The sequence below is a fragment of the Sminthopsis crassicaudata genome, chromosome 3, assembly GCF_048593235.1.
Source record: "Sminthopsis crassicaudata isolate SCR6 chromosome 3, ASM4859323v1, whole genome shotgun sequence".
NCBI classification, from domain to species: domain Eukaryota; kingdom Metazoa; phylum Chordata; class Mammalia; order Dasyuromorphia; family Dasyuridae; genus Sminthopsis; species Sminthopsis crassicaudata.
Window position 1 is genome coordinate 478,367,114 of NC_133619.1, and position 21,366 is coordinate 478,388,479.

The window sequence follows — 21,366 nt, forward strand, 5'->3', positions numbered from 1 at the left end:
TAGCTCTGTTTGACAACCAATCATGCAGTTAAGAATTTCACCTCATAGCCAGGCTCAGGTGGGAAACAAAGAAACATAACTGGGAAACTAACTCAAAAGGATCCATCTTAAGCGGAGGCTTAAGGTTGTGCTCCCAGATCTTGCCCAGCTGAAACATCTACCTGTAACAGTTCAGGAAGACATTCCTCGGAGTAACTTATGACACTTCTCTCAAATGGTGAGTTATTGACAATGATCTATCAGGCAATCATATTCAAATTCAAAACTCAAAACAAGATTAGTTACAATCCTAAGAGATTTCATCTCAATAGCAGCTTTCACTAATCAGAGGCTTCAGAAATATATATATATATATATGAACAAAACAAAAAATCTTACAAACCATTGTGCATAACCTATCAAATGAGCCTGCAAGACTCAAAAGTAGTGCAGGGATATCAAATTAAAATTCTGCTCCAAGTATTTCAAGAAAGCTATAGAATAAATTTGTTATCATATTCATTAGACAAGGAGAAAGTTATACAATTAAATAAATATTAAATTTTCCCTTGTTTTTAAAAATCACTTTTTCTTTAAACTTTAAGATTCACAATATAGCTAATATCTTAGTAACTTTGGCCCAAATTTCATAAAACTTATATATATATATATATACATATATATATACACAATATTACAGCATAGCTCAATTTTTTTTTACATATTTATATTTGTAAATTTTTACAAATTACCCAATATACATTTTAGAAGTCAACATATTTCATCTGATTAGGGGATATAAAACACATGACCTCCTTAGATAAGTTACCAGAGAACTTTATTTTAATAACCCATTTTTAAAAACTTAAAATCAAATCAAATACAGATTTAAATTTCCAGGAGTAATGTTTCAATATTTGCACACAAATTTCTAAGATCTTGTGACTAAAGTAAACAAACTTACAATTCTAGTACATACCATTTAATAGTGATTATTTCATATAATTATAATAGTAAGAGATTCATCATATAAAATTTACAACTCATCTTGATATCTAAGGAGTGGACTTATGCTCAACATTCCTGGTATAAAAGCCAATTTTAGAAATTGTTCCTACTTTAAAAAGTTGTAAATTATCTGACAATTCATCTTTCATTGGGACCCATGTAACTCAAAACAAGTTATTTCTCAGGGATAATAATCTGACTCACAAAATAGTTTTAAGAAGCCTACCAAATTTATAAGGTAAGAGGAATTCTAGAAAAACATTCCTCTTTACTTCCTGTCTGTTTACTTCCTTTGATATCTGCTTTATTTTTCTCTTTTTACTCCCCTTCCCCCAATTTGGAGCTGCATACTCTCAGGTCTCCAGGTTTTTAAAGTGCAAAACTAATTCAGATAAAGTCCTCTCCCCCTACTTTTAGTTACAGCCAAATCTCAATTCTACAATTTTAGATTTCTTTTTGGCTGTCTATACAAATCTTTTTCTCTTTCCTCTGCAAAGCATTAAAGGCTTGTGGACTAGGCTGTTTGCTGCCAGATTTTAAAAGCAGTCCACTGCTCTTATATTTTTTTTCCCCCTAAAATGCCCAAACCGTAAATTTTTCTGTTAACAGTCAATGCAAAGGGATTACAATTTGCATATCACTTTAGTGGGCTTTGATTAGAGCTTCTAAACTACTTTACACATACACACACACAATTCATTTATCAACACTGGCATTGTACGTTGGACACATCTAAAAACTTATAAAATTATTAAATATGAAGCAATTAAATCCAATATTGCAATCTCAAAATGACTAATTGCCAAATCCCCCAATCATTGCTCTCAAAAAATAACTAATTTTACTTCTGTCGCCCCAGCTTGGCCAGAGTGGGGTCCACAGGAACAAGTCAGGATCTTTGTCCCCTTTTAAGGCTGCGCTCTAAAATTTTCCCAGGTAACAAAATCTAGCTCACAGAACAGACGTGACACATTCTGCACAAAAACACACAGAGAAAAATTACATGGAAGAGGACTGTCACTTCCCCACACAAAACAACAATATCTCAAGTGCACTCTCTGGTGGTATTGATTTTTGCTCTGAAGATTTGGGTTTGGACTGCTCTTTTCCCTGTCCCTTTTGGGGAGAGCAGCTCTAATTTCATGGACACAAAGCCTCAGCCTAGAGGGGTCACCCCCATCCAGCAGTCATCCAGAGCACTCTTGATTTGTTGCTGTTTTATTAGGACTTCCTCCTGGCTTACTAGGCACTGCACCTTTCCTTGGCTCACCAAGCCTTAATGCTCCAGCATCCTCTTCAGCCTAAGAACCGCCCAAGGGCCCAGGCGGTACTCTTACCTCTGGATTACTCATGCACAAATTACCTGTCAATCCACTCACCCTCTGGCTGTTTCTCCTTTGGAGACTTCTGCTTCTGTTTGCATTTGGCCATCTTTCTTTAGGCCCATATTTCACAGACAGGGAGACTGAGTCTGATCTCAAGGATGGTCAGAGAAAACCCAACCTGATGCCTACTTTGCATCAGAACCGCAGCTATCTGGGAAGTCACAGATCCTGGATGAGCCCCCATAAACTCTGTGGGACCCTCCCTTACCCAAACTCAGAGGCACCTTCAGATGCAAAGTATTTATTCGGTCCTTGCAAGGAGAAGTCCAAGCACACCAGCTGAGCAGCCCAGCAGGGTATGTGGTCCCAGGGTGGAAACAGGGAATGAATTATATAGAAAAAAGACTTGGGTTCATTGGATGAACTAAAAAGGAAGTAACCATTGACCAATAGTCAGTGATACTGCCTTCTGCCTGTGCAACAAGTAACTTCCTAAAACTCAGGCCTAGGGTCTGACCTTTTCTACCCTTTGAGAAAAGGGTTATGTGACTTCCTGAAACTTAGGACAAGGTCTGACCCATTCCATTTCACAGGTTTTTTTGAGAAATCTTCACCTGGTCGCATTCATACTGATTTCTTCACTCCAACTGTTCAGTGGTCCTGCTTTCCATTATACTTCAAAATACAAGTCAGTATTCTCCTGTCTTTTCTGATAATTTCTTCATATTGAAATATTTCTTCCATGTTTCTTTTTTGAAGGTCCTAGCATTCTCCCTGATAACTATATACATGGAAAGAAGTCACTTGGTCATGACATAAATATTAATATTGAAATCTAAAAGTACAAATCTCCCTTTTCCCATGCTTACAGAAATAGAGCTATTCACTCCTTGTCTTTCTTGCTAATAACTCTCCAAAAGAATTCTAGTGGTAGCATTAGCATCTTGTCAAGCTTTGATAGTCTTTACCCAACTTTCTTTCCTTCATTCATTCATCTCTACTTCCTGTTTCAACTAGAGTCTTCTTGGAATTTTTCCTTCAGCTGTTCCTTCTCCTTAATAGGCCCTTCTAAACCTTTCTCTTCCTTTAATATGAATCCTAGTTTAACATCTTCTGTCTTCCCAAATTTCCTCTCCTCAAATTTAATCTTTGGTCTTTCACATCTCTAAAATCCACCAAATAGCCCTCAGAATTCCTTCTCTCTCTCTTTTTAACTGACTAGTACAAAGTGAAAATTCAATTTCATTTATAAATTCTCAAAAAGTACATCTGCTTAATGCAATCTTTACTAACAGTTCCCAGGATATATACAGTATAGGCAAATGTATTTTCAGTGATTAAAAAAAAATTATAAAGACAACATTCTTGGATACTACAAAACTTGTAAATACTGTAGAAAAAATTCATGAGTAAGGTCCATCTAATAATGAATTTTACTCAAGAAAATACCTGTTAAAATATTCAATAAAACTTTATTCTATTTTCAAAAGAATGCAATTACTCCTAAATTATAAGGAAGGGGACTATTAGCGAGAAATCAGAACTAGAAGGGACTATAGAATCAAATGTATCTTCAAACATTTGATTCCTGCATTGTGATGGGGAAAATGCATAATTTTTAAAAGAAGAATGGGATATCTGAAATTAAATTTGAGACTCTTGTAATTTTGGGGAATTTAGGATTTAAACAAGTCATTAGAGAAAGGGAAAAAACCTTGTAAATTATTACCAAGCCATAGAAACAATGAAAGCGAAGTCACAATAAATACATCTTCCTATTATTCACATAAACTATGTAAAGAAACTGGGTATTACTTAGAAATCATAGAACTAAATATTTTAATTGAAATGATATATGTAATTTTATAAATCCACAGTTATTTTATCTGCTGTTGTATATGTTCGAGAGCTAAAAATTCTCCAAAAAATGTATAAGAGAAGCACACCCTTTAATATCATGGCAAATACTATATAAACTTATAGAAGAAGACAAGTGGTGGGTTTTTTTTTTTTTGTAATTCTTTATTAAAAATACTGCTGTACACATGAAGACTGAAAACAGGATTAAAGATGAGTAACACATATTGGGATCTTTACATTAGAACTTAACATACTGGTGCTTTTTAGGGAAGCTTTGGACATCTGAATCACTGAAAAAAGGTCAAAACCAAAAAAGAGGTACCCTTATAAATATTTACAATGTAGTATGTATGTAACAGAATTTAAAACAGGTACAAAAATTTAAATGACCAACATCACATGATTTCTAAGGTTGCCCTTTCTGTGCTTTTATCTGTCAAAACAGGAAGGAGTGGAAGGATTATGTCCTGAACATGTAACTGTGTTTTAGACATTGAAATCTTCCTATGAATGAAACAGACGAACTTTTAGACAACCTCTTAAATGGAATTACACAATGGAAAAGAAGGCTCCCCCAAAAAACACCTAAGCAAAACTTCTGACAGTTCTTGTTAAAATCATTCCCAAGAATGGACTAAATGAAAAAATAAATATAAAACAGAGCTTAAAAAATGCATTACCTGACACCAACTGTTTTCTGCTGACAATATTTACTTATGAAAACATATCAGCTGTCTACCTTTTATTTTTTTTTTTAACCAAGTCCTGAGGTGACTGGGGGCTGAAGCAAACTGGCATTTATACTGCAAATACACTTGAGTTTGCGATTTGGACTTGCCTTGCAGAGGGAAGTTTGCTGGTCTACATAGAATGAAAATTCAAGCCCTATTTTACCCCTGCCCTTCCTTTGCTTTCACAAAACATTGGTCCACAAATTAAAATTTTAAAGGTTCCCAAACCCAAAAACTAAATAGATGATCCCCTTTCATTTTCAAAGAAAACAATATTGGAAGAAATCTCCAGCCCGCTTATAAATTAAGCATTTCATATTTCTTCTAGAATACAAGTACTTCTTTTTTGTACAAAAGAATTACAATATGATTTGTCAAAAACATATATAAAAAGACAGCTGCTCTTCCTCAAATACACGAGCTAATGATAAAAGAGTTTTGCATGTTAACTTCTGCAAATTCCTGTTCCTTTTACATTAAAAAAGAACAATATTGTGGCAATTGCTAATTATCTTTTTAATAGTGAACATTATGTTCTTTTTAAAATCCATTCAGATCAAATGCAACAATAATTGATTTTTTTTTTTAAAACTCAACAACTGATGCTACCAAATGTGGATTCAACCACATTTCTTCAAATGTGTAAAGCGCTTCTCTAGTCTTCAAAGCTTTCAGGTGAAGAGAGATGCTTTTTCTTGATGCATATCTCAAGGCAGAGAATCATTTTTAAAGCTTATAAAAATGGACAGAGAAATATTAAAAACTTCTCTGAAAACTACAAATATGCAGAATTATTAAAATTGAAGTCAGTAACATCAGTTGCAAGTGCTTAGAGTCTGTCCTGACCTTTTGAGTTTCCACATTTTCTTCATAGTTACATGGTGAGCACCCAGTGCTATTAAAACATTCAGTGCTGGGAAAGGATACATAGTCTTCACTACTGCTTTAAGAAAGAAAATTCCTATGTATTTGGCAGTCTTCAGTATCAAAGTATAGGTGTTTTATCTTTTACTATAAATTCCATGAATACCCATGTTTGGCGGCAACTGCATGTCCAAATATTAAGAAAGTTAAGAGGAGGAAAATTCCAAACTTTTGAATGACTTATTCAGGAATATTCCACATGGTGAATTATTATCAAAAGTAATATTACTTTGGGCTAAGCAGTGACTGCAAAGGCACAGCAGATCATTATCCCTCCAGACTCAGGCTGAAAAACTTCAAAAAGCTCTTGATGCCAGACTACTGCTGTGTTTAGTTAATCTTCTTAACAGTGTCTTTGTATCTGTATCCAGTGTAAAGTACCATAATAAAGCTGTGGTTCAAAGAACAGAATTTTATACAAAAAAAAAAAAAAAAAAAAAAAGTATATTGTAAATAACCTAAAGTAATACACTCCTGAACTTCAGGCCTTTTCTTTTTTTTTTTTTTTTTTTTAAAACACAATTTCTTTAAAAAAAATTTTCTCTATTAAAAAAATTGCATAAATGTAAATGCATCTGACTAGCAGGGAAACAGACATACAATTTTTTAAAAGGCGCTGGCTGTATTTGGAGCAAACACCTAGCAATGCTCCTTAATTACTGATGTTCATCCAAGTGTTTCAAATAACATTAGTTTATCACTGCTCAGAAAGTACTTAAATCAACTGATAGGGGAATTCGAATCCATCAATTCAATGATACTTTGCTTTGTGTGTTCTTTTAAAAAAATCTCCATCTTCTGGTTGGATAACTAACAGCGGATGGCATATAGAGCTTGCATACAACACTCCTACAAGGATTATGCACTATACTGTACTTTAAAGAAGGGAATTTCTATGAAATTATTTACCTGGTCCTTTACGTAATTCTGGGCAAATCATATCAAAATGAGCAAATTCTGCAATATCCTCAGTGACAAAAATGTTGCCCAAAACTGTCCTTGCAAATAGTTTCCCTTAATAAGTATACAATGTGGCAAAACTTCAGAGATCAGAAAAAAGTCTTAAAAAATTAAAATTAGTGCATATACAAGTGGAAAAAATAAAAGCAGGAACATCATGCACCTGCTGTTGTTCCTCCCTCTAAAATAAATTCTTCACAGATAAAGCATCCGGTGGCAGCCATCGCTCTAGGATAAGGGAAATATTCTCCCTTCACGTAACTGTGTACCTGACTCAAGTGTGAGCAGCTCCGCTCACCTCCTGTTTGCTTCAAAATGTGAAATGAGACATCGATGGCGATGACAAGAACTCAGCGATAGTGCAATCTGCTACTGGTCAAGTTCCTTGGCAATGTCCCGCATGCTTTTAGCAAATACTACAACTGGCCGTTGGCAGCTGCAATTAGTTCTTGAAAAGTGTTCTCAAAGCAGCGTTTCAAGTCGCTATATGTCACTACAAGGACACTCTTCTCATCCCTGGAAATTAGGCTTATTTTTTCAGGTACACCAGCATCAAGCTAAAATAAGAAATTAAAATTTGTTTTAAAAAAAAAAAAACAACCAGTGAACCGCCAGCCTCCTTAATTTCTTTTCTGGAAAATTCAGAAGAAAAAGTCTCATAACAATTGCCATATTGGGATAATCACAAGGTCCTAATGCTAATGCACAATCCCCATCCCAATGTCCAGTACACTGTCCTCAAAACAAGCTATAATGGAACAATAATAGAAGCAGTTATATTGGATTTAAAACTTTGCTCTCCACTCAAAAACAAAGACTATACTCTATGTGCCTCCTCCTGATAGGGCTACTTGCATACTGATCTACATATCATGGGTAGGTTTTTACTTTCACCTGTTCAAAGATAAAGATTTTATGATGCATTCTAGGCCATCTAATTATAAAATTCCTCTCCACCTACCTTTTGCCAAATCATGCACTTTAAAAATTATAAACCTTACCTCTTCCAATGAACTTTTTCCTAACTAATGCCATTCCATTTGTGATTACAATCACTAAGGAATGCTTCATCCTAAACCATTCCCATCGTCATTTCTTTATGATTGTACCTGATCATTTACAGTTTATGTGCTTATACTCGAATTTCTATATAAAAGAGGACAAACTAATAAGTAAATGTAAAAAGTCTCCAAAGTTTCTGGGAAATTGTACTGTATCTTTTCCATCCTTTTTAATACTTTGTACTACAAGTAGCTGTTCAAATGATGACCAATTTTGAAATTATATTTTATCACATGAAAGACTCTATGATGTTAAAGATAATCGATTTTAATTAATGGTTTCAGACTGTGATTTGTCTGTTACAGGGAAATTACTGGTAATGAAACTCCTTATAACAATGCCTATCAGCAACTGCTTAGGAACTGATAGTTTCAGAACTGCCTGGGACCTGGAAACATTAAAAAGTGACTTGCCCAAGATCATTCAGTCAGCATGGACTGGAGGGAAACCTGGCATTGCTAATTCCAAGGATGGTGATCCGGCTCTTGATTTTAAAAAATATTTTATGAAAATTATGACAACCCTCAAAAAGGATAAAAAGCCTCAAAATACTAAATTTCATGCAATGCAAAAGCCTCCATAATATTTGACATTTGATCCAAAAAGAGATTTCTTTAAATCAATTTGAAATGACTTAATGTGGTCCTGAACACCTCCATTCCACAAGATAACTAAATGAAATGAAGCATGACCATATTTCTTTAAAAACTCAGTAACGGCAGATTCCTATTTTGCTTCTTTAAAAATCTTTTTACAAAACCTAACATCAAAATTAACAAGTGGAAGGCAGCATTACAATTTTAAACTAGATATAGGTTACCTTGTTAAGACAAGAAATAATGTGACTGAGGTCAATCCATGGGGCACCTGCTTCTGTCACCTGATGGAAAAGATGATCTCTGAACAGTTTCAATAGATACCTATCTCCAGTTTCTGACCAAGTGGGATCTTTCTGAAACCTGAAAGAGGATTGATTTTTTACATTAGGAATAAAAATTAGCACAAATTAATTCTGTGATATGGATGTTTATTTGGCTTATTATAAGAGAAAGCTATTTATTATAAAGTCCCGAAGAAATTTTCCCATTTTATATTTTTTTATAAAATAGAAAATTGTAGGTCACTTTTTTAAAAAAATGTATTCTGACATTCTTTAAAGTATACTTTGTGGAGCAGCTAGGTGGCACAGTGAATAGAGTACCAGTCCTAAAGTCAGGAGGATCTGAGTTCAAATCTGATCTGCAACACTTAATACTTCCTAGCTATGTGACCCTGAGCAAGCCACTTAACCCCAATTGCCTCAGCAAAACACACACACACAGAGTTTGTGTTAGTTATGTCTTTGCAAATAAATTACTACTCATTGATACTTGAATACTTCACATTTTCAAAAAGGACTATGGTAAAACATTTGGTGATGATCCTCATCTTCAATGTCATTGTTAAATACAGGTTCTTTTAGAAAATATTCAAACGTATTTTTATTCTGCTAAAAGTCTCTATAAAATGGCTTAATTAAATCAGTAGACCTGAAATTACTATCTTCAGATTTTCCCCTAAGTCTTCATGTTCTCACTATAAGGAACCTTTGAAAGCAAAGGGATAAAATTCCACCATTTATCCTTAAATCTTGTTACAAATAAAAATATGTGTCTTTGAGAAAGGCTGAATTATATACTTGTTATGCTGAACTTTTCCCTCAAAAGATAGGCTGGGAATAAAAAATTAAAAAAAAAAAAAAAAAAAAAAAGAATATTTAATTTGGGCAAAGAACCAGTTTGATAATCCACCTCAGTTCACTGAAACCTACTGGAAAAAAAGGGAACATGTTAATAGTTTGGATATAATGGGGGAGGGTAATGTGCTTTTAGTAGCAGCTGACAGGGGATCAAAGGAGGAAAACTCTTTAAGAGGAGCCAAAAAGGTGTTCCACTTCAGTGGGAAGTAAGCAAAAAAGAAATGGGAAAAAAATTGGGATGGGACAAAAGCACATGGACCTTTTTGCTCTTTAATATACTACACCAAGTGGAGGGCTGAAAAAAAGAAAAAATAGCAACAAAGATAAACTGACACTCAGATTTTCCTTGGCAGTATGGAAAGGAATTAAAGCAAACTGTCAACTAAATATGGCCAAAGAACCGTTAGTAAAACTGATAAAAGATTCTCAGTGGTTTTTATTTCCTTCAAGCCTTTCCACTGGCTCTTTGTATCTCCCAACAAATCTTATGTCATATGCTTTTAATACAAAAGAATTAAATCATTGATAAAACGTATGAAAAAGAGAGAGGAAATGAAAACAATTGTCTTAAGATAAACTTGAAAATTACACAAGAATAGGTCACACTTTTTTGACATAATTTCATTAATTAGGGATGAACAGAGTTGTACCTTCAACATTCTACTAAAAAAATCATAATGGAGCTTATTGGATTTGAAGAACAGAATGTGGATTATCACACATTTGGAGGATTCCTCAGCAAAACTATTTACGCACCATCCACTGCCAAGTAGGTAGCTGCCAATTTAATGTAATATATGTTAAAGGACTATAAACTAGACTTCTCTTGATTATTTATGATTTATTAATGTCATTTACATGATACCCTTCCCTTATATCTGACCCAGGTAAGTCATTTCTTTATTTTTCAAGAAGCCTAATGCAATCACATTAACTTCCATGCATGCCTCTGCAGATATAAAATTAGACTTGTAGACTAAACAGAAAATCAAAACTAAAGATCACTGTTCTGGTGTCCCTTAAATCAATTTTTAAGTTAAGTAGCAGTGTGGCTTAAATCAATTACAAAATATCAATGGTGACTTTGGAAAAGGAATTTTCATAAAAACAATGATGGAATCAATTTTCCTAGATCATCCACTCTAGATTTTTTCTAAAGTTTATTTGGCCAGTGCAAACACTTCCTAACTATGGTTAAAAAGAAAGTCATGGGAAGAGTCATGTTCTATGATGCTTATTGTTAGAAACAAAAACACAGTAGCACTTTTAACTACTATGTTTCTTCTCAAATAAAAGATCTAAATTCAGGGACTACAACTGGTTTTTTTTAAGAATACATAAAACTTACATGTTCATGTGCCTTTATATGTAATTTCTTAAATAAATGTTCCCAATCTAATACTATTTACAAACAATGATCAGAAAAATACTTTCCATGAGAAATTATTTCATTTTTTTCTTAATATTTAAGAAAGGCACAGATAATACAGGTTCCTTTTTCAATTCTCAAAAAAGAAAAAGATGCAACACATACATGAAAGAAAGAATATTAATGTACTGTATATCCTTACTCTGGTCTCTCATTGATGGTTCCCAATTTTGCTAGAAGCCTAAATAATCTTCCATTCTGAACCTCCTGTGAAATAGAAAAGCATGTTAATGTTTTAGTTTTTGAATATAAAAGTTACAAAACAGAAAAATACTCTAGAGTGTTCTATTCCTGGTTTCCCCACTCGACCAGTGCTAGTATCAACCCTCTAAGATTACCTTCATATCTCTGTATGTACCTGCTTGTGAGATCTTTCAAAGCAGGAACTGTTTTTACTTGTCTTTGTATTTTTAATATTAAGAGCTGTGCCTTACACACAAGAAGCAATTATTGAATGTTTTTTACTACTCCCATAAGAAACATCTACAATTTCTAACCTTCAGATTAAGTTGTGTATTCAGGAGAAAAAAAAATACACACACACACACACACACACACACACACACACACACACACACACACACACACACACATATATATATATATCTAGAAGGTTTTGTATTGATTTGTTTAAAAAATAACTTAAAACTAAAATTTCCTAAACTCTTTCCTGAAATTTAGGACCAATTAACTCTACAAATTTTGTCAATATATATCAATCTATCTTTAATTATTCTGTTGTTTGCTCCCTACTATCTCTGGCTAAGTTTTCAATCTTGTTTAGAGTAATATGATGCCTCACAAGGCCTACTCCAAAATGGTTCACCTCTCCTATTAGGTCTACTGCATTTGGCTCTGTGGAATCCATGCTGAATTTTCAAATTCCTCTATAGCCACAAATCTTTCCTTCAGTATTCTTTCCATCTCATCACTTTAATGGAAATCTAGTTTTATAAGAAGGATAGCACAAACTTCACAATTCTATTTATTCACAGGTATTCCTACTCCCAAGAACTTAAAAAAATCTATATAGGAGGGACTGGCTTCTTGGTGGTGAAGGGGATATAGCAACAGATCCTGAATCAGGAAGATGTGAATTCAAATCTGGTGCTGAACATTTACTGTATGATTTTAAGCAAAAACTTAACTTCTGTCTCTCTGTTTCCTCATCTGTAGGAAGGAAATAATAATAGCACCCACTTTCCAGGTTGTGGTAAAGATCAAGCAGGATAACCCTGAAAGTGCTATTGAAAATCCTGTAAGTGCTATTAAATGGATAGCTATTACTATGTTTTTAAAGTAGAGATAGTAGCAGTAGTAATAGTAGCAGCAGCAGCAACAATAGTATTAATAGTAATATACTCCTTGTTTCCAATTCTACTGCCTAATAGGTCTCACTGTTGTCCATATAATCTGCCTTTTAAGTTAAATTTTTAAAAAATTAAAAAGTATTTATTTCTTCTCTGACCTTACCTCTCCCCACTGGGAAAAAATAAAAGAACAAAATGTGCATAGTCACGAAAAAAAATAAATTCAACATCCTGGCCAATCTACCAGTATCTAAGAAACTCTCCCAACTTACTCAATGCCTAATACTTACCTCAACAATCTTTCCTTCCAGCCTATCCATTGTTCTCAACCTTAGGGACTTCAAATGTTCATGTTGACAATCATAATTCTTAACTCCTCTTTCCTCCTTTCCTGTATTAACTGCTTCAGTTATATACTGAAAAGTCATACTTTCAAAACTTTGCTGTTCCACAACTTTGCATTCTAAACTTTGACATTATACTCTCCTACAGTAAAGACCCATCCCAACCTTCTCACTTTTTCCATCTTACACTAAACTGTGATCACCAATATAGTGCTGCCTTTGCTGCCCTTTAGCCTCTCCTTCCTATTTTCCATTTTCCTACCCTGGTTCCACTTAAGAACCTAGCCTCTCAAGTACCTAAAAGGGTTCTCTGAATATAGCAGGTGCTTAATCCTTGTTGAATGTATTTGAACTGATATTTCATTTAACAAGATTCACTCATCCCTTAGATTTACTCTTGTCCTATCAAATAAAATATATCATCTATCTATTATTGATTTCCTAGCTAATTCCTCTCTTTGGTACAAAACTTTTCATCTCTCCTCAATCCCCAATCACATTCCCAACAAAGAACAGTAATTTTACAACCTCTCTCAAAATTATCTACCCTCTTTCTCCTTTTAGAAAAAAACAAACAAATTATATCTATTCTTAATTAAAGTTAATCCCTTTTAATTTCAAATCTCCACCTTTCTCAGGTATCTTCACTCTCTCCAACTACAATGGCTCTTTCCCATCTGTGGGGCACTATAAAAAGAGCACTGATTTTAGAGTCATTAAGACTTGGCACTTCCAATGTCAAATCAATGATCCTATATCATTTTAATCTCTCTGAAGCTCAGTAACCTTATTTGTAAAATAAAAATAATAGCTCTACCAACCATAACTCATATGAAGCTGGGTAGCACAATAGTTTGAAAGCTAGACTTGGAATAAAGACCTTTGTTCAAATATTTCCACAAACACTTGCTATATGGGTGACTGACTGAGCAAAACACTTGACCTTGATCTCTTTATATCTATAAAATGGAGATAAATAATAGTATCTATCTTCCATGGTTTTTGTTAAGATAAAATTACACTAAATAAAGCACAGTGTAAAAGCACTATATAAATATAGCTATTATATATAGGCTTAGTGTGGGTAAAGTAATGTGTGAAGATGAAAGTACTCTGTAAATTCTCATCTTGTTTGTCAATATTTTTGTTACACTGAGATTTTCTTTCCCTTGATCCAATTACCATGTCAATTTCTTCCCTCTATTTCATGACCACTTCTTTCCTTTTTTTTTTATTTTATTTTATTTTTTTTTTTGAGGATAGGAACTGTCTCTTTGTTGTTGTTGGGGGGGACGGAGGGAGAAGAAGGAAGAAGTTCCCCACTTAATATTTTTTTTTCTAATTACATATAAAGATAGTTCTAAATATTTCTCCATCCCACTCCTCGAAAAAAAGCAATTCAATACTGTACTAAATGTATTTCCATATTGGTCATGTTATGAGAGAAGAATTAGAACAAAATGGGAAAATCACAATTAAGAAAAAATTTAAAAAAAAAATTTTTTTTAGAAAGTACAAATAATATGCTTCAATTTGCATTCATTCTCCACAGTTCTTTCTCTGAATATGGATGGCATTTTCCATCACAAGTCTTCTGAAACTATCTTGGATCACTGTATTGCTGAGAAGAGCTAAGTTTATAATGGCTGATTATTACACATTGTCATTGTTACATTGTCAATAATCCCCTGGTTCTATTCACTTCACTCAGCATCAGTTCATGTAAGTCTTTCTAGGCTTTTCTGAAATATGCCTGCTCATCATTTCTTATAAAAAGATAATATTTGATTATATTCACATACCAAACTTGTTCTCTATTCCCTAACTTGATGGGCATCCTCCTCTCAATTTTCAATTCTTTGCCACCACAAAAAGAATTGTTATAAATTTATTTGTACTTATGCTTCCTTTTCTCCTTTTTATGATCTTTTTTGGAGACTGAGTAGTGATTTCTGGGTTAAAGAGTATGTCGTTTTATAGGCCTTCAAGCATAGTTCCAAAGTGCTCTCCGGAATGATTGGATCAATTCACAATTCCATTAACAATTCATTTCTTGAAAAAGTTGTCAACATGAAATATGTTTGCTTCCTCATCATCTTTCCAATCTTTGTGGTCTAGCTTCCATTTTTACTGCTTTAATGAAACTGCTCTCTCAGAAAGTTCTCATTATCATCCAATTATCAAATCCAATGATCATTTTTGGGGGAGTCTCATCCTCACTGCTTTTGTTCATTATCTGGAATTGATGATTATTCCTTGTCCTTCTGGAAACTCCTCTTCTAAGATTGCTATGGCACTATATTCTCCTATTTTTCCACTTACCATTCTAAATATTCTTTTTCTCTGGTTCATCTTCCTCCCAGCCTCTTAGTGTTAATGTTCCTAGAGTTTCTTCTATGAGCTTATCCTTGTTCTATATTCTTAACTCTCATTCACTCTCATTCACCCCTGTTATTTCAGTTATTACTACTTGTTCTTCCATTTCTTGAAATTCAGACTTCCATATCCACAAATATATATATATATATATATATATATATATATATATATATATATATATATATATATATATAAAATCTTTATTTGAATATATACACATATATACACAGTCTGCCCTGGAACAGCAGACATATTATCAGTGAAATGGGAATGAAGTAGCAAGTTGTGATCTCATTAGATAGATCTTATTTATATATAGTTAGATATTTGTGTTAATTATCAATTAAAAGCAGGTAAGTCAATCTGCATATATTAATCACTTACTATGGATCAGATATTGTGCTAAGCACTAGAGATGGGGGAAGGGGGAAAGGAGGAAAAAAAAAAAAACTCCCTGCCCTCAAGGAGCCCACAATCTCATAGAGGAGATTATGTACAAATAAACTACTGACAAGATAAATAGGAAATAATTCTCGGAGGAAGGTGTTAAGATTAAGGAGCAATTAGGAAAACCTTCCCATAGAAAGCAGGATTTTTTACTTAGGATTTAAAGGAAGCTAAGAAGGCCATGAGGCAGATAGGGGAAGAAGATATCAAGCAGGGTGGCCATTCTAACAAGGAGAATGCAATACTTATTTTCACTAAAATGCAGAGCTTTTAGTGAATGGCTAGCTGAGTATGTAACAAACAAAACACTAATGTTTACTGAGATTATGTTAACCTAGCATCCAGATTGAAGGTCATTATATTTCTGCCATACTCTGCAATGGACAGACTAATCTGGCCATCACATTTTAGGATACAACTGTCCATATTCAAAGACATCCAAGGTGACCAAGATGATATGACCAGATAAATCAGTACAATGTCTAGGGCAGAGTAACCAGGAGAGTTATGGGTCCATATTATGTAAAGGAACAAGGGAAGAAAATAAGGATGTTCAACCTAGAAGGCTCAAAGGAAACATGATGGCTATCTTTCAGGATGCAATCATGTGAATTCTTCTCTTTGTCCCTAGTGAACAGAACCAGGAGCGAGCAGAAGTTGGAGGCAAATATAGACTTTGAGGAAAACTTCCTAAAAATTACAACTCTCTGAAAGTAGAACAGACTGCCTTAGGAGTCAGTGGGGTCATGTTCCTTGGAAGCCTTCATGCAAGAGAATGCATTATCACTTCCCTATCTCTGTCACAGGTATCTTTCCTAGTCACTAGGATTATAACTTTAGCGTTATTCCTGATTCTTCATTCTCCCTCACCCTACTTGTCTAGTCAAGTACAAAACACTTACCATTTCTTCCTCCATAACATCCCTTCCCTTTATTCAATCAAGTACTACTTTTATTCAAGCCCTCATCATCTCTCACATGGATTATTTCAAGAGTGTTTTCTATGGTCAGACTGCCTCAAATCACTTACCATCTGGTGTCTCCTACACACTGCTGCCAGGTTCATTTTCCTTAAGCAAGGATCAGACTATGTGACTCTCTGTTCTTACCATGCGGCTTCCTACTGTCTTAAGACAAAATGTCATTGCCTCTTTGCAAATCCCTTCACAATCTAGAACCAAACCACCTCTCTAACCTTAAAGACCGTTACTGCCTGTCTCACATCCGAAAAACTTTTTCTCTGTTCCTCATACACAATGCTACATCTTCCATCTTTATCGATCTTTAGGAGTACTTTTGTCATCCAACACATTCCCTCTCCTTACCTCTGCTTTTTAGAGTCCTTTTTATTCCATTATATATCTTAAGCACCTCATGATTCAGTTTATGAACATTTCAAACTAGGTGTCCTAAAGGTATCTCAAACTCAACATGTCAAAAACAGAATGTGCCCTTCCCCAGCCCCCAAGAAATCCATTCCCTTACCAAACTGCTAAGGTTATTGCTATCCTTCCAGTCACCCAGATTTATAACTTTGGAGTTATATTTGACTGTTCACTTATACTCATTCTATATAACCAAAGAGTAAATAATTCTTGTCATTTCTATTTCTACAATATATCTTTTATCTGTCCTCTTCTCTCTGACACAGGCATTATCCAAGTTCATGCCCTCATCATCTCTCATCTAGACTACTTATTTACTGGACTACTTACTTAAATAGAGTCCCCACTGGTCTTCCAGCCTGAAGTCTCTTGACTCTCCAATCCATCCCTTATACAACTATTAAAGTGATTTTCCAAGCCTAAACTCTCCAGCTCAATAAATTTCAATTACTCTTTTTATCCTCTGAATCAAGTATAAATTCCTCCCTTAAGTTTTTAAAATCTTTTATAACTGCCCTAAAACTATTTTTCAGCATCATGACACATTACTTTCTTATGCATACTCTAGAACTGAGTCCTTGTTCTTATTCTCTTTCATACCTGATAGTATAAAACTAGACAATGTTCATTGATTGTGAGATTCCTTTTTAAACACATTCCCCAGTGCAGACATGCCACTATCTTCCTGCTTCTGAGGCTATTCTCTTCAAATATGACAGCATTTTCTCCTAGCTTACAATATCTAGCACAGATTTCTGTCAAAGGAGGTAAAAAATTGTTTGCTGAACATATTTAATTCTCCTTTCTATTCTGACTTTTTACCTATCTTTTAAACCCTATTCAAAAACCCCTTCTTCAGGAAATTTTCCTCTAATTGGTCATAACCTTTCCCTCTCAATTTCTCAGCAATTCTATTTAAATTGTATATATATCAATCCCCTTGTTAAACTAAAAATTCTACTAGGACAAGGATTATTTCCTTTCTAAACTATGTATCTTTTCTCAGGCTTAGCAGTGTTCTATACTTAAGAAATGCTTGTGGAATTACAATTACTTCTTTTTCCAGATTATGCTAGAATTGAATATGGAGTAAGCAGCAGTATCATGGAGAAAACAAAATGCTCAAAATCCAATAAAAATTTTAAATTTATATATGTTTACCTTGACTAAAATGTAGAATGAAGAAATATGGACTTTAAAATATTTGTATAACATGCCTTTTAGTTTAGTAATTGCTCTATTCAAAGAAAATGGCTAGCATTTGTGACATTTTATGTATTGCAGATGATTACTCTTTTTACCTTAGCCAGGTCTTCTTCTATGACATCATTTCTCATTTGAGCAGCATCCAATTGAGTATAGAATCGAGCACCAATCATTGGCATGATGTCATTTACACTTCGTAACCTGTTTTGGTCAGTCAGCAAATACCTATCAACAATAAAGAGGAATCATTTGAAGATATCACAATTAAATAGTTGTTACCATACTGATATAAACTATATTTTAGAAAACATTTCATCTTCTGAAAGAAGTTATTTCTTAAATTTTAATGGTCACATTTTTTTCCCCTATAAAATTTTAAGAACCAATGGAGAAGCAGAAAACATACCTTTCCTCTTAATTTCCTGCTGTCATGGAAATAAGAAGGGGAAGTTGGATAGGGTCAGGTTTAAATTCTTTCCTTTCTCACACTCTTCCTCAAAATAATGCCTGATGAGAAAGCTGTGATGAACTTTTATTGAAAACAAAAGCTTTTTTTCCTACTACTTTTGAATGACAACTTTTAAAACCAAAGACTGAGTTTTAGTTCGCCTATACCAACTGGGTCACAGCTTTAAAAAATTAAGACCAGTGCACTGAGACATAATGTTATTAATAAGTACCCTGGCTGTCACAATACAGTATAGATATCACTACTGTTATATGAAGGTAAGATATTTTAACAATGAAACAAGATATGGACAAATTCTCACATCTGAATATTAACAGAATCAGACACCTGATACCAAGTAAGCCTCCCTCTCTTGCACAATAGTGCTATCAATGATAGTGCGATATGGGAAGGTCCTTGTGGTCCACGCCTCCCAAAATGCTTACAGAAAGATCCTGGCCCAATCAAGGCTATAGAACTGTGTTAGATGGGACAAGTTTAATGCCATAGCCTCAATTTCCACATCTACAGACTGGAGGTAATACATACTCAACCTGTATCTCAGGGTTATTATGGGGAAAATGATTTTGAAATCTTAAAGAGTACTAGAGATATGAGTACCTATACATTTGGAAGTTCACTTATCTGAAACTGTACTCCCTAAGAAAGATCTTACCAGTCCTTAAAAGGATTTCAGGATTTCCAAGTTACTTCAGGAAAGTTTTAAAAGGTTTATTAATACAGACTTTCTGTTAAATGATGTAGTATCTTACACTACTAAGAAGCTAAGATACCACCTGCTCCTTCATAATTTTCCTGAACACCTGTATCTGGAACAGATGATCTATGATGGTTTTGGGCCATGGTAGATCTTTGTCAAATTCAATTCAAACCCACTCCCCAGGATAATCTTTTTGCCCAGGAGATATTCCCTTGGCCTATGCTCTTCTGACATATAAGCACTTATATGTACTTCTGTCAAAAATGGGAATTTGAAGCATCTTCCTAGAGGTTGCCCACTTGTCTTTTGAACCAACTTATTAAAAAAAAAATTTTTATTCAACTTAAAAATAAAAAACCCAACATCTCTATCTATATTGTGGTATTTATTGGAGCAAATAATTATGTTGTAAAATTAGCTACCTAAAATAAATTATTTTTTTGTGACTAATAGTAATAATTTCAGGAAAAAAAAAACAAACACTATGCTTTTACAGTTTTATTCTAATTATCATTAACTCATTAGATGATTTTCTGGATTTACTTCAAGGAGAATATATAGTTAGCAATAATGAAAAATTAAAATGCAGGTTCGCTTAAAAAATTGTGGGTTATTTTTCAAACAATATATAGGTTGTTTTACTATTAAAACAATAAATGGAAAAGATGTCTGGATTCATTCTTAAGCCTACATTTTGGTCATATTTTATAGAGTCTATGATAGTCTTTTTAGCTCATTGTATTTAAAACTTACAAAATCAGATTCTTCAGATCAGAGGAATAGTTGATTGTCACCAGTTCCATTGCTTTCTGCAAATTTTCCCGCTGTATTCCTGCCAAAGAGTTGCAAGCCAAAGCCAACACAACTTTTCCTAATGACATCAGATCTGCTTGCTGACATGAAAGAATGAACATAACTTTTAACTTTAATCTCATAGAGATAGATGTTTAATGCAATGATATTACTTTGCCTTCCAGGAAAGAGCAATGGCACTTTAGTCATTTACAAAAAGCAAATCAAGAGCATTCAAAGTCAAACTATTGAATTATTGATTTCTTTAGGCTCATTGTCATAAAGCTGATTGGAAACTGATTCATAGGTAGCTATAACTTACACATGATTACCACCATTTCAAATATGAAATTTTATACAGTTCTACTGAATCTGGGGAATTTGTCCACTTATCTGAAGAGAAGCTCCTATTGAAGAACATGATACTGGCAATGTCAGTTTAGAGCCTGATCTCTCCACCAATTAGGATTATACAAACCTTACTGATAACCCACCTGGCCTTTTTTCCTAAAGAATGAACTATTTTAATCCTGTAACAACCTTTCCTAGATTATCTTTACTTTCTAATACTCTGGGGCTTTAATTTAGTAAAATGTTTATAGAAGGAAGTGATTTGGAAGTGAGCTCCCTGTATCTTTAAGGGATCAGAGTGCTCACTCCAAGTAAACCTCATTTATAACAATTGAAACAAATGCAAGGGGGAATGGAAAAATTTGAGGCATTCCCCTTTACTAATGCAGACTGGCATGTTCCTTAAAATCTGAGATTTAGGTTTTTGGTAAGTTTTCTAGTACATGACAGGTTAAGTAACTTGTCTAGGAACTCAATTCCAGTCTGTCATTGATAGGATTTGACTCAAGTGCTGTTGAGTCAAACACCTGTTCTTTGTCCACTATAAACCATGTTTCATCTCTTGCTGCAGCCTAACAACATAGCTAAATAGTCAACCTACTGAATCCACAGAGGATGACTAGAATCCAAACTACTGGCAGGTGTAACTACTCAAACACATTGGATATTTTAAAAATCATATTAATGACTTCAAGATATTACCCCAAAGAAATTTTGACACTATATGCCACAACTTTGCACCGTAGTATTCTCAATGAGATACCATAAGTTTAAAAACAAGTCAATTTAGTCAATTTAAGGGGAAAAAAAGAATACTAAGATGTAATCTCCCCCCAATTTTGTAAGTGAGGAAAAAAAAAAATCACTATTCTTTGAAAGTAAAAGCTTCACAAGAGATGAATAGGGGCCATAGACACAGCTAACTAAAGGACATTTGCAACTATGTATAGGTGATTCTGTTTAGGTG

At 33.9% G+C, this 21,366-nt stretch overlaps 1 protein-coding gene across 4 annotated transcripts in view; it reads right to left on the reverse strand.

The window, feature by feature from the left end:
* Positions 1-4,313: 4,313 nt before the first annotated feature.
* Positions 4,314-21,366, reverse strand: part of PAN3 (poly(A) specific ribonuclease subunit PAN3) — a 133,605-nt gene continuing 116,552 nt past the window's right edge. For all 4 annotated transcript variants that reach the window (XM_074303576.1, XM_074303575.1, XM_074303578.1 and 1 more), the window contains 5 exons: positions 20,010-20,149; positions 18,183-18,312; positions 11,159-11,223; positions 8,670-8,808; positions 4,314-7,344 (listed from right to left, as the gene is read on the reverse strand). In XM_074303576.1, the coding sequence (XP_074159677.1) occupies positions 7,204-7,344; positions 8,670-8,808; positions 11,159-11,223; positions 18,183-18,312; positions 20,010-20,149 (615 nt within the window). In that variant the 3' untranslated portion in view covers positions 4,314-7,203. The remainder of the gene's footprint in view (positions 7,345-8,669; positions 8,809-11,158; positions 11,224-18,182; positions 18,313-20,009; positions 20,150-21,366) is intronic.